General features: G+C 35.1%; 2 protein-coding genes across 4 annotated transcripts in view; one reads left to right on the top strand and one right to left on the bottom strand.

Annotated features, from left to right (window-relative positions):
- Nucleotides 1-14029, bottom strand: part of LOC127867389 (DNA polymerase beta-like) — a 177481-nt gene that overhangs the window by 143111 nt on the left and 20341 nt on the right. For 2 of the 3 annotated variants that reach the window (XM_052408511.1, XM_052408510.1), the window contains 3 exons: nt 13932-14018; nt 12283-12484; nt 1150-11243 (listed from right to left, as the gene is read on the bottom strand). In XM_052408511.1, coding sequence (XP_052264471.1) covers nt 11149-11243; nt 12283-12484; nt 13932-14018 — 384 coding nt within the window. In that variant the 3' untranslated portion in view covers nt 1150-11148. Of the gene's footprint in view, nt 1-1149; nt 11244-12282; nt 12485-13931; nt 14019-14029 lie in introns of those variants that run through there. The other variant, XR_008043471.1, reaches the window with a different exon arrangement.
- Nucleotides 566-5020, top strand: LOC127867382 (uncharacterized). Its single transcript, XM_052408496.1, has 2 exons — nt 566-782; nt 1151-5020. The coding sequence occupies exons 1-2, from the start codon at nt 679-681 to the stop codon at nt 2958-2960; spliced, it is 1914 nt and encodes a 637-aa protein (XP_052264456.1). The 5' UTR covers nt 566-678; the 3' UTR covers nt 2961-5020.

Here is a 14029-nt window from a genome sequence, read left to right as displayed (position 1 = left end):
CTTTAACCTTTTAATTAATCGACATTGTTCAATAAAGGCCAGTTGCTACTTCACACAGCGCAATACACGCGAGAATTACTGTAAGTTGATCAGTTTAGTTAATTGAATATTGATGATGTTTTTATTGAGATTTAATGATATTTATATGAATTTTAAATTTATTTGCCTATGCAGGGATCGACAAGATTACAATAAATTAAATAATCCGACGGTGGTTATATATTGCTGAATGAAAGAACCATAAACAACGCAAGAAGTTACACTCAAAATCTCATAATCTTAATGATTATAATACACATCGCCTGTTCAGCGCAAAACTGTTCTAACTCACTTTTTTTACAAAAATGACATTTTTGCATTTTTGTCACTGGTTTAAATAGATACACATAATATTTATAAAAAAATCAACATATTTCTAAAAATAGGGGTCAAAAAGGGCCAGTTGGCATTTAGTTCTATCTCACTTGATATGTTTAATTCAGTGCAACACTGTTCCAACTTGAGTTGGAGCAGTGTTGCGCAAAATAAAATGATCATGATCACTTTTATTTTTAGTGCAACACTGTCCTAGATTTGTTAAAATCTATGACCTCACTCCAATGAAGAATGACATCATAGTAAAGTACTATGATGTCATTATTGTATGATGTCATTATTGTATGATGTCATGAAATACTAATGTTTGGTCTTGTTGCTAAACAACACAATATTTCCACTATTACTTTGATCTTTACCAGACTGCTACAATGTACTTTAATAGATGATTCAGATTCTTCTTTTTGGTGAGTAAATGTTTTAATAATAATAATAATAATAATAATAATAATATTAATAATAATAGTAAACAAATTTATTTTATTTTTTTTGGGGGGGGGGGATTCATGGGTGTGATGACAATAGCTCATATTTTTTTCAAAAAAATAGATGAGCTAAAAATCTTATAATAATCATAACAAATTGTTAACTCCTTTAGTATAATTTAGTATCCAGTAACAGTATAATTAGCAAAATGCTCTATATAAATACATTATCTTGTGGTGCTGTTTGCATATAAATACTGATTATAAATAAAATGTTTTTCCTTAACTGCATCAATAATATAAATATATATACATATATATATCAATACAATTTATTTAATATTATACAGGCATACATCTTTGGAAACAATGTTGCAAGCTTCAAGGCATCAAGGGGACAGCATGTTCAAAAACAGTGGGCGCCAATGTATGGCAAATTCCTTATCGGCCATTCTTACCAGCTACATACAGCCACCACCATTCTGGGACAAACAAGTGATGAATAACATTCTTTTTGATGGGGATAACATGTACACTGAAATTATTTCCAAAACAAAAAATAATTACATTAATGTGGACGAAATACCTTCAGCAATTGGCTCCTATTCCATTGCCAAAGATACTCCTATCAGTGGCACTATACATAGAAAAACAACAGAAAAGCCATTTTACTGCCTATCAGATGTTTTCACACCATGCTTGAGTGATAAATTCTTCATTTTTACCATGGGTTTTGAGCCACCAGCATACACTAGTGCTATAGTTTTTCACAAACAACAATTTTACTTTTTTGACCCTCATTCACGATCGGAAACAGGGATGTGTACGCCCGATGGGTTTTCCACAATGACTGTCCATAAATCTGTGGACAGTCTGTGTAGATTTATTCAACACCTTGCAGCATCAATTTTTCATGGATCTTGCCAGGACACTCCATTTGAGGCTACGCAGTTAGTTGTTGCGGAGAACACTGAGGACACTCAGAAGCTGAACTTCACGCACGAGGACAGTACTGATGCAGAATCAGAGTTCTCTGGTTTCAGTTCACAAAGTGAAGGGGATCTTGTTTGTAGACTTTTTTTAGCACAAGAATCATTGAACGATAGTGATAGTAACTTTTCATTTTCAGATAGCAGTATTGTTACCATGGACAGTGTCACTAATGAAGATGTTTTGAAAGACCTAAATGATACAAATGATTTAACTATGAGTGAGATAAAGAGTTTGGGGTCTGATTTACATGAGATAGAGGGTGTGGGGTATGATCTACATGAGATAGATGGTGTGGGGTCTGATCTACATGAGATAGAGGGTGTGGGGTCTGATCTACATGAGATAGAGGGCGTGGGGTCTGATCTACATGAGATAGAGGGTGTGGGGTCTGATCTACATGAGAAAGAGGGTGTGGGGTCTGATCTACATGAGATAGAGGGGGTGGGGTCTGATCTACATGAGATAGAGGGTGTGGGGTCTGATCTACATGAGAGAGAGGGTGTGGGGTCTGATCTACATGAGATAGAGGGTGTGGGGTCTGATCTACATGAGATTGAGGGCGTGGGGTCTGATCTACATGAGATAGAGGGTGTGGGGTCTGGTCTACATGAGATAGACGGTGTGGGGTCTGATCTACATGAGAGAGAGGGTGTGGGGTCTGATCTACATGAGATAGAGGGTGTGGAGTCTGATCTATATGAGAGAGAGGGTGTGGGGTCTGATCTACATGAGATAGAGGGTGTGGGGTCTGATCTACATGAGATAGAGGGCGTGGGGTCTGATCTACATGAGATAGAGGCTGTGGGATCTGGTTTACATGAGAGAGAGGGTTTGGGGTCTGATCTGCATGAGATAGAGGGTGTGGGGTCTGATCTACATGAGATAGAGGGTGTTGGGTCTGATCTACATGAGATAGAGGGTGTGGGGTCTGATCTAAATGAGATAGAAGATGTGGGGTCTGATCTACATGAGATAGAGGGTGTGGGGTCTGATCTACATGCAGGGGTGGCGAAATCAAATGTCCGAGTTGCCCGAGTCGTACATTTGCTTGTCTGGGCAACTGATTTTTTTCAATTAAGTTGTCCGTGGACAACCAGTCGGGTCGAGGAATACAAACAAATACATTGTATTAAAGCCGTAATTAAGTTTTACAAAACCGGATGTTGACACGCGATTATTTGCGGAGCAATCAAGCTGAAATACGGTCACTCTCCTGCACAGTGATCTCCCTTATTCTATAAGAGACCAGGAGCATGCCGCATTTTCAACATTTGGCCCGACTGTTAGACAGTGTACAGACTGGTTTCTTTATTTTTACAATCAGACGGAAATAAAAGTATCGAACTGAGATAATCAAAACACGGTCTAAATGTACCTTGTTATTTCAGACGACTTTAACGTTAAAGATCGAACTGATGAGATCCACATATTGAACTAGTTCAATTTGTTAAGATTACGATCAGAGCTCCAGATAATTTTTTAAGATGCAGAGTATTTCACTCATGACTTTTTTAGCTGTTGAGTAAAATACAAAATCAAAGCCTTTTGCGGGAGTATTTAAAATACTCCAGCAAAAGTTTTTGATTTTGTATTTTTATAATTTTTTTATACATGAACATGCATAAAACATATTTTAATAATAAAGAATATCTACTGTTGTTTACATAAACATGCATTTTAAAATGGCTGATCAAATAATTTGAATGGGGCACTGTTGCTCCAAGTGATAATTGCACAAAATGCGTATGCCCATTTTTATGATGTTTTTTTTTCAGTCATCAAAAGTATAGTTATGTGTAACACGTGTTTTAATAATACTTGCTTTGCAAGATTAAAAGTGTGAGAAAGGTTTATATTGTTTATAATATACTGCTATAATGAATGTACCATGGAAATACAACTATAACTTAAACAAGCAAATTATACTCATTTTGATTTATTCCACATTATTTTACATTAATCAATAAATACGTTTATAATTATATAAACATTAACGGACAAGTGTAGTTCAGCAACGGACAAGTTAAATTTCCTAAATGGTTGTCCGTGGACAAGTATCGTTTTTTGAGATTTCGCCACCCCTGACATGAGATAGAGGGTTTGGGGTCTGATCTACATGAGATAGAGGGTGTGGGGTCTGATCTGCATGAGATAAAGGGTTTGGGGTCTGATCTGCATGAGATAGAGGGTGTGGGGTCTGATCTACATGAGATAGAGGGTGTGGGGTCTGATCTACATGAGATAGAGGGTGCGGGGTCTTATTTGCATGAGGATTTAGAGGTTGTGGTGTCTGATTTAATGATAGGGCAGAATGACAGTTTCAGTAAAGCTGATAGTGATTTGGATGATGAAGATATACCTCTCATTCACCTCTCTAAAAAATACCATAAAAAGCAAGTGGACATTACTGCACAACAAGCAGACAAACAGCATGTAAGTAGCTCATCTGATTTAAATAATACAATGACTAGTGGAAGAGGGAGAAAAAGGGTAAGAAACATAGAAGAGTGGAAAAGAAATGTAATGAAAAGACGTCGCAACGAGGGAAAGAGTTATGAATCCCGAAAAGGTAAGTTACAATCCCAACGATGTGTCAAGAAAGGTTGTGGTATGGGGTGTAGATACAAGTGTCACAATAACTTCACAGAAAATGAACGCCATAAATTGTTTGATGGATACTGGCAAATGGGAGATGTTAATAAGCAAAGAAATTTTATAATCAAATTTGCAATTCAAAAACCAGTAAATACAAGGCGTTCCAACATTAATTCAGTAAAACGCACATCAATGGTTCTATGGACACTTCCAAAAAAGATGCCAGACGGAACAACAGTACCGGTAAGGATTTGCAAGACATTCTTTCTTAGTACCCTAGATGTCTCTTCAAGAATTGTATCTACTGCTCATGCTAAGCAAACAGATATAGGAATGTGTGCAGATGACTGCAGAGGTAAGCACCATGTAAGACCCAATAAGACATCTGAATTGCAGGAGCAAATGGTTAAACAACATATTGAGTCTTTTCCAAGAATGGAAAGTCATTATCGTAGAAAGGATTCAAAAAAAGAATACCTAGCATCTGACCTAAATGTTGTGAAAATGTATCATTTGTATGCAAATTTCTGTGAGGAAAATGACCACAGTCCTGTTTCAATTTTCATATATAGGCAAATATTTGATGAACAATACAATCTGTCATTTTACAAACCATTAAAAGACCAATGCGACCTGTGTGTGTCCTTTAAAAATGCAAATGAGCATGACAAAAGTGAAATGGCCAGTAATTACAAACGGCATTTACAAAACAAAGATTTAGTTAAAGCTGAAAAAACTAAAGACAAAGAAAAGGCCAAACTTGTAAACACAATGTGTGTTGCAAGTTTCGACCTTGAGCAAATTTTGCAAACACCACATAGTTTTGAGTCTTGTCTTTTCTATAAAAGAAGATTGAATTCATATAATTTTACATTGTATGATATGGGAAACTCAAATGGTTATTGTTATGTTTGGAATGAGACTATTGCAAAGCGTGGTGGTTGTGAAATAGCTTCATGTGTGAAGTTATTCATAGAACAGAAAAGTAGTGAAGGTGTTAAAGATTTTGTCTTTTACAGTGACAATTGCCTTGGGCAGAATAAGAACAAATTTTACCTGTCCATGTTATGGTTTTGTTTACATAAATATAATCTTAAGAGCATAACACACAATTACTTGGAAAAGGGCCACACTTTTTCTGAAAACGATTCAATTCATGCTGCCATTGAAAACGCAAGCAGAAACATCTCTATTTACACAACGCCGCAGTGGGCAGCAACAATTAGAACATCAAGGCGTAAAAATCCATACTCTGTAAGGGAAATGTCATTGTTTGACTTCCAGGATTTCAAATTACTTTCAAGTTTACTAAAGAATTTTGACAAAAATACAGACGGTGATAAGGTTTACTGGACTCAAATCAGGTCAATCCATATCTCTGAAAATCTCAATAATGTATTTGAATATAGATCAGATTTCAATGGACCAGTAGGGCAGGTAGACCTTTTCCAAAGACTACGTACAAAGGATCAGCCAAATCCAAAACTGTTGTCCCTTTCTGTGTTAAGACAGGCAGAACTCCCCTTGTCCAGGGAAAAAATGATGGACTTGGTTGGGCTGTGTAGAAAAAACATAATACCACCCGTTCATCATGCATTCTATTTGCTGTTGCCCCATGAATAAGCACAGGGCCATTTATTCAGAATGGGAGTGGAGTTCTGAAGATAAATTCAGATTTGTTGATATATTATCTATGAAAGCTTTTTTTCCAGATCGTTCATACATATGGGGGAATGCACATACCCGGTAAATTGTGTCCATAATTGTGGGTAAACTGCTTGGAATTAACTATGTTGTGTCCAGACTTGTTGAGATATTTCAGAATTGTGTCTATTATTGTGGGTAAACTGCTGGGAATTAACTATGCTGTGTCCAGACTTGTTGAGATATTTCAGAATTGTGTCCATAATAATTCATTAATTGTGGGTAAACTGCTGGGAATTAACTATGTTGTGTCCAGACTTGTTGAGATATTTCAGAATTGTGGGTAAACTGCTGGGAATTAACTATGTTGTGTCCAGACTTGTTGTGTCCAGACTTGTTGAGATATTTCAGAATTGTGTCCATTATTGTGGGTAAACTGCTGGGAATTAACTATGTTGTGTCCAGACTTGTTGAGATATTTTGGAATTGTGTCCATTATTGTGGGTAAACTGCTGGGAATTAACTATGTTGTGTCCAGACTTGTTGAGATGTTTCAGAATAAATGCCATGATTGCCACAATGTATAGTGAGATTATAAGGATAATGTAAAGGCATTTTTCATACAAAGTTTGTAGGTTGTGTGTAGATTTATAAAATGTTGCAGCTATTAATAGTTACTTTTGCATACTGTTACAATTTGAAACAGATATTACCTGTATATTAAAAGTTTAAGGCAAAAGTAAGTCTTTTTATACAATGCACATTATAAAATCATTAGACGGTTATGTATATCAATATCATCATTAATAAAGGTCTCAATAAGGTAAATGTGTTAAAGCAATAACCTTTTCTATTCTTAAACCTTTTCCTATGAAGGATACTTATTGAGATAAAGCCGCCATAACTGTACATTCTGTGTTTATATTGTTTAATCATGTATCAGATTATATCAATGTAGTTAATTGTATCAATTGCCTTTCATTTCGTATGTACAGGTATGTTATTCATAGTATTTTTGTCAACAGCTGCCTTAAGTATAGATTTTGACAGTGTTCTTTGAAGTTATCAATTACTGCTTGTGTTTAATACTTTGAATATTCATTATGATATTTAAATGTTAATACATTAATACAAAATAATATGACAAGCATTTTGCATTATTAACAAACAAAATGTTAATATATTATGTAAAGTTTTGTGTACCAGAAATTTAATAAAGTGTTCTTATATAACATTAAAGTTTATGTCTTAAATGATTATTGTTTAAAACAACCATAATTGAATAGGATAGAATCATAAAGTCACTTGGAGCAGTGTTGCACATATTTAATATAAGCAAACAACAATAATTGTTAGGTGGAATACTGTTCTAACTTGAGTTAGAACAGTGTTCCACTAAATAAAAAACCCATGTAGGCACGGTTTTAAGTGGGAAAACTGTTCTAACTGCAATAATGTTTAATATCTCTTTTAAAATATATATTTTTTTGTAGTAAAGAGCTATTTTATAAAGTATTTGAATATTACATAATTATAAGAAAAAAACATATGACATATCTAAAGAAGCAACATAAAACCACAGTTTTTTCTTCCTCCTGAAAACTTTTGTAAAATGGAGTTGGAACAGTGTTGCGCTGAACAGGCGACATATTAATGTACAAATAATTTATAAATTTAATATATACAGCTTATATATAAAATAATAAATGATGCACTTTCTATTGTGTACATTATAATTTAGACTTTACATACTCACCAGTTCCAAATAGTTTATTATATCCTTTAACATCAAAGTGGATCATACCTTTAATTGGTTAAGTCATCATGCGGTGTTTACAATCAAACATTTTATCAAAGAAAATGCCGACAACTACCGCGCGTGTCATTTTAGATGCACGACAAACAAATTGTTTAACAAATCGCCGACGGTCCTGTTGTCATAAAGGTGTTATTAGTCAATATTTTATCAAACAAAACGCCGACAAACACGTCCTTTATAATTATACACGTGTGAAAAATAATGAACTTGTCTACTTTTGCAAAAAAAAACAACATTTTTTTTATAACCTTTATTTATATTCATATCAAAAACTTATTTCACGTCTTTGATATATATAAATAATTTTTAAGAGGGTACGTGTTGACCAATTCGGGTACGAGTTGACTAGTGGGGGTACGAGTTGACCAAAAATCGGGTACGAGTTGACCAAATCGGGTACGAGTTGACCGAAGGTACGAGTTGACTAAGGTACGAGTTGACTAGCTCCCGGTAGAGTAACACACCAAAAATCAGGTAAACATCTGAAAGCATTTCCGAAAAAAATCCGGAAACGTAATGCCGGACGGACGGGCAGACGGACGGACAGTGTGACTGCTATATGCCACCCTACCGGGAGCCATTACAAAATGAACTGAAGTATTAACATTATTAAATAATTTGTAATGCTGATACATTTGCTCCTGCAATTTTGTAAAGTTATACTATTGACATACATTTAACACTCAAAGATGATACAGAGGTACGAACAAAGGTTACGATTAATACCCACCACGCTGCCAGAATGCGGAAGAAAAATAGTAATTTTAACCAGTAAGTGTTTACTGAAAACACAATATACACTAATTTTTAATTTCAACAGACAAAACATTCATGCTTTGAGAATATGAAGAAAAAATGTTGCTAGTTTATTTTTTTTAATGAATTTCAAAGAATTTATGTACGTTTGTTCAAAACGAAAAACAAAAAACTTCAATATCGGAATATTTTATATGAAAAAGCATGAAAACCATGTCAACAGAAGATCATGCTTGATGTGTCAAAGTGACAGATAATTTCATTGAAAACTCACACTTACATTTCATTCCACTGACTACATGCATCTAGTTTGAACAACAGAAAATCTACTAACTAATGATCAATCTAATACTAGAAATATGACCATGTGAATTGGTTATAGAAATGATGTCTCTTCCAAATCAAGTTTTAACAGCAATTTCCTTTCAAAAAGAGTACAGCAAGTAACAGCATATGTCAGGCGCTGAGAACCTATAAGCCCCAGTGGAAAAAATAAAACCTTTTAAACATTAGCCAACCATTTCAGCCATTTTGTAGAGTAGGACACAGACTTAATAATTATATATTTAAACAAAGAAAACTTTATTTCAAATTTTTACTATAATTTGACCCTATCTTAGGAGATTTTGTGGATATGGATTCAAAAACTTGAATGTAAAGGAACAGTACTCTTAAAAGTTAATACAGAAGAAAACAATAAGAGGGAAAAGATGGCCCCAAATAGCTCACCTATGTAAATACCAGTTTCAAACCCAGGCGTGTGATTTGAAAATCTTTTCAGAGGAACACAATCTGATGTCACATACCAATTATCAATTAAATAATACACGTTTCACCCCCTACACCCAGGCTGGGTCAAGTTATAATCCATGAGCATCATAAAAAGAGGACCGCAATCTGGTATTACATGCCCAAGATTACACCTCTCGACCTATTTGTTTTAAAGACGATATTTTAAATTTCACTGTACGAGTCTATATAAATTATGTGACTCTGGAGCAAGGCCACTTTAACAACTGGGACATGATTTGAAAAAAAATATATACAGAGGACCCTTTTGCGATGTTTGCATACACCAAAAATAAAAGCTGTGGGAATAATGGTTTAAGAGATTGTTAAGAGAATGTTACTCAACAAAAATTATACCCTCTACCTTGCTGTTCAGAGAAGTTTTTGAAGTACTAGTATATTTACAATATAAGCCCACTTAAATCATGTTTTCCATCGAGCATGGCCTGTTTTATCCAAAAGCATTATTTGAAAAATCTTTGTAGAGGACCATTACATGATGTTACACACCAGCCTAGTTGTTTCAGAGAAGAAGATTCTCTAAGCCTCCACTTAAAGAAGATGTGTTTGTGAAACACAATGTCCCTGTATATGACTATATACGTTTGACCTTGAAGGATGACCTTGACCCTTCACCACTCAAAATGTGCAGCTCCATGAGATACACATGCATGTCAAATATAAAATTGCTAGCTTCAATATTGCAGAAGTGACATTACATGAGCAATTATGACCCATATATTTGACCTTGAAGGATGACCTTGACCTTTCACCACTCAAAATGTGCAGCTCCATGAGATACACATGCATGCCAAATATCAAGTTGCTATCTTCAATATTGCAAAAGTATTCATAAAATAAGCAATTTGGACCACATATATTTGACCTCTGACCTTGAAGGATGACCTTGACCTTTTACCACTCAAAATGTGCAGCTCCATGAGATACACATGCATGCCAAATATCAAGTTGCTATCTTCAATATTGCAAAAGTATTCATAAAATAAGCGATTTGGGCCACATATATTTAACCTCTCACCTTGAAGGATGACCTTGACCTTAACCTTTCACCACTCAAAATGTGCAGCTCCATGAGATACACATGCATGCCAAATATCAAGTTGCTATCTTCAATATTGCAAAAAATATTCATAAAATGAGCGATTTTGGCCACATATATTTGACCTCTGACCTTGAAGGATGACCTTGACCTTTCACCACTCAAAATGTGCAGCTCCATGAGATACACATGCATGCCAAATATCAAGTTGCTATATTCAATATAGCAAAAGTTATTGCAAAATGTTAAAGTTGGCGCAAACCAACCAACAGACCAACCAACAGACAGGGCAAAAACAATATGTCCCCCACTACTATAGTGGGGGACATAAAAACATTTTTATCTCTGATGACGTGCATATTCTGGTGAACCCATTAATTTGAATAATTTTAAAAGAGAGTCACCTAAAGATCACCCCTGGAATGAGATTTTGATAATCTGACATAAGATTAAGGAGAAAATGTTGTCTGAAGCAATTTGTCGACAAAGGCGCCACAAAAGACACCAAACAGCCACCTACTAAAAGACCTCACCAGGGGCACCTAGTGCTCAGGACAGCTAACAATCTACACACTAAAACATTTTACTATTCTAATGATCAGCACAATTTTGCAAACAAATGCAAGCTATATTCACATCTGAAATATGGCATGTGCAAGGAAGAATTCCAGGCATGTTTCTTATTAATGACTTCATGAATTCCGTTCTGCTGGTTTCTTGTACTCCATATCGATGTAGTCAAAGATGTCTTCCTCGCAGGTGACAGGAAGTGGTTCACCTGGGACACCTACAACAGACAGGGACATTTGAGTCTATGGCTTGAAAAACTTGGCTTTATTTGTGTGCAGAAAGTGTTTCCCAGATCAGCCTGGGCAGTACCCATAATTAAAGGTCATCCACTTTGGTCATTTTTAGTGAGTTTGTAATAACAACACTTATTCATAGCTGAAAGTTCATTATAGGTGAGTTTGTAATTACAACACTTCTTCATAGCTGAAAGATAAGATAAGTGAGTTTGAAATAACAACATCCCTACATAGCTGAGAGTTCATTATATGTGAGTTTGTAATAACAACACCCCTACATAGATGAGAGTTCATAATAAGAGAGTTTGTAATAACAAGACCTCTACATATCTGAGAGTTCACTATAAGAGAGTTTGTAACAAGACTATTGCCAAGCAATATATGACCCCTACCGGCTCCCCCATTGTCAGAAATTCCACCATTGTCAGATTTTTATTATTTATATTTGTTGCCATAGCAACCAGAATTTTTGACGTAGGAACAAAATAAAATGAAATGACGTGCATAATGTCCATATTGCCATCTATCCATGTTTCAAGTTTCAAGAAAAATATGAAAAACTTTTAAAGTTATCGCAGCATCCAGAAAAGTGTGACGGACAGATCGAAAAACCATAAGTCCCCTCCGGTGAAACCGGTAGGGGAGAATAACATTACCTCTACATAGCTGAGAGTTCACTATACGTTAGTTTGTAATAACAACACCTCTACATAGCTGAGAGTTCATTATAAGTGAGTTTGTAATAACAACACCTCTACATAGCTGAGAGTTCATTATAAGTGAGTTTGTAATAACAACACCTCTACATAGCTGAGAGTTCATTATAAGTGAGTTTGTAATAACAACCTCTAGACAGCTGCAAATAAGTTTAAAATGATTTTGTAACAACAAAACCTCTAGATAGTTGATTATAACTAAGTTTGTAATAATTAGTTAATTATTTTTAAAAAAAATCCATAAAAGTCCGCTTTACCCACTTGCATTTACCCTCCTTCTTCACAGAGCGCAGCTCATACGTACCCGTGCTTCCCATGGGTCGCAGGGAGTACTCATTCAGTGTGAAACCCTTCTCAATGGCTATAGCTCTCATGTTCTTGTTGAACATGTCACTGCCCGTGAAGTAGAGCAAGGCGCAGTAGTACTGGTCGTGTGGTATGATACGGATATCTATCCTGCGATAGGCATGCTTCACGTCTTTGGTGTCCGCAAGTTTGCACACACCCTTCAGAACAAATGGCAGATATACATGAACACAAGTTCATAGGTTACACTATTACTGCCCAATATTTACAGAATCGACAAGAAATTTAAAAATAATCAATATTATTTTGAATCAAAACAATTATTATTTTCATCCCATCTACATGCATAAATTAATAAACATCAATAGGAAACACTATTTCAACAGGAAAAACATGCAGCATAGTTAAGTCTTTTTGTTAATTTGCCTTACATCATTTTCTCTTATTTTATCTTTTGACATCATTTTATGTTATTTTATCTTTTCCTTTTTCAAGCCATTTTCATGTGTTTATTTTCAAAATAAAAGCTGTATATTTATATTGCTGAGTTATCTTTATTTTACTTATTATGATTTATGGGGAAAACATGAAATGCAAGATGGGTGTACACATGTTTGCTTAAAAACCCTTCAAGACGTGTGCACATTTTATGAAGATTGAGTAATAAAGAACTTAAAAAATATGTAAAGTATACAAAACTGTACCCAACATTATATTTTTTAGCTCATGTGGACATGTTTTGCAATGGAGTGAAACTTTTGAATAATTATGGCAGTGGATCTTGTAATGTCCTTTGTGTGAAATTATTCACAGAGCAGATGGTGTCTAGACATATATTCCTATTTTAAGCTACGGTGGCCATCTTGGGCAAAAATGAACAAACAGATTCATCTGCATATATTTGGTGGAGGACCGTCAGAGAAAAATGTGTGTAAACTTTCATGAAGATTTGCCAAAGAAAGTGACAAGATATGACAGGAATACAAACTTTAACACAAATTGTTAATGATGGCTCCATGCCAGTTTGCGGGATTATTTGTTACTCTATATGCAGAGATATTTCAATAAAAAATCTGGCTGAGCATTATTAAAGATATGTACAACAACTCTATTGATATTCGCCACAACTCCTTCATTACTGTGTCATCAGTACAAGATAGTTCATGCTTTCAATTCATGCTACAACAGAAATAACTAACCGGTAAGAGGCAATGTGTCTCGTGACTGACCAGTATATGACCAAGAACACATTTTAAATCTTCAGGGTTCCAAAAGAGAAACTCTGAATTGATCCAGCAAATCATGTTAAAAATTAAGTTAAAACTAACATAATCTTAACCCTTTCCCGCTCAGAAGCACAGTGAAAATGGCTATGTGCAAACAGCATAATACCAGAACAGCCTGCGAGTAACTCGCAGTCTGTTCAGGTTTTATGCTGTTTGCTGCTCATAAGTATCTAAGGGTTGGAAATGAAGCCTTTAAAACTTGAATCTAGTAATAAAGGTCTTAAGTTATACTTAACTTTCTGAGGTACAACAAATGCATCAAAATACGTATCTAAGTAGTAAAGGGTTAATTATATTTAATTCTTCAGTACTGTACAAGTAACATGAACACACCACAAAACAACTGTTTACACAATTTTACCATAAATTTACTGTCTCCCAGGGACAGTCTGTCAGTGATGAACTCCATGTCTTCCAGCTTTGTGACCACATTCTTCAGCAGTTCTGGCTGAAAGAGTT

Source organism: Dreissena polymorpha, chromosome 2, assembly GCF_020536995.1.
Source record: "Dreissena polymorpha isolate Duluth1 chromosome 2, UMN_Dpol_1.0, whole genome shotgun sequence".
NCBI classification, from domain to species: domain Eukaryota; kingdom Metazoa; phylum Mollusca; class Bivalvia; order Myida; family Dreissenidae; genus Dreissena; species Dreissena polymorpha.
This window is presented reverse-complemented; position numbering and strand designations above follow the sequence as displayed.

Coding starts and splice junctions, on each gene's coding strand:
- LOC127867382 (XM_052408496.1), top strand. CDS start 679: ATGTTTGGTCTTGTTGCTAAACAACACAATATTTCCACTATTACTTTG. Junction 783..1,150: donor GATTCAGATTCTTCTTTTTG/GTGAGTAAATGT, acceptor AATATTATACAG/GCATACATCTTTGGAAACAA.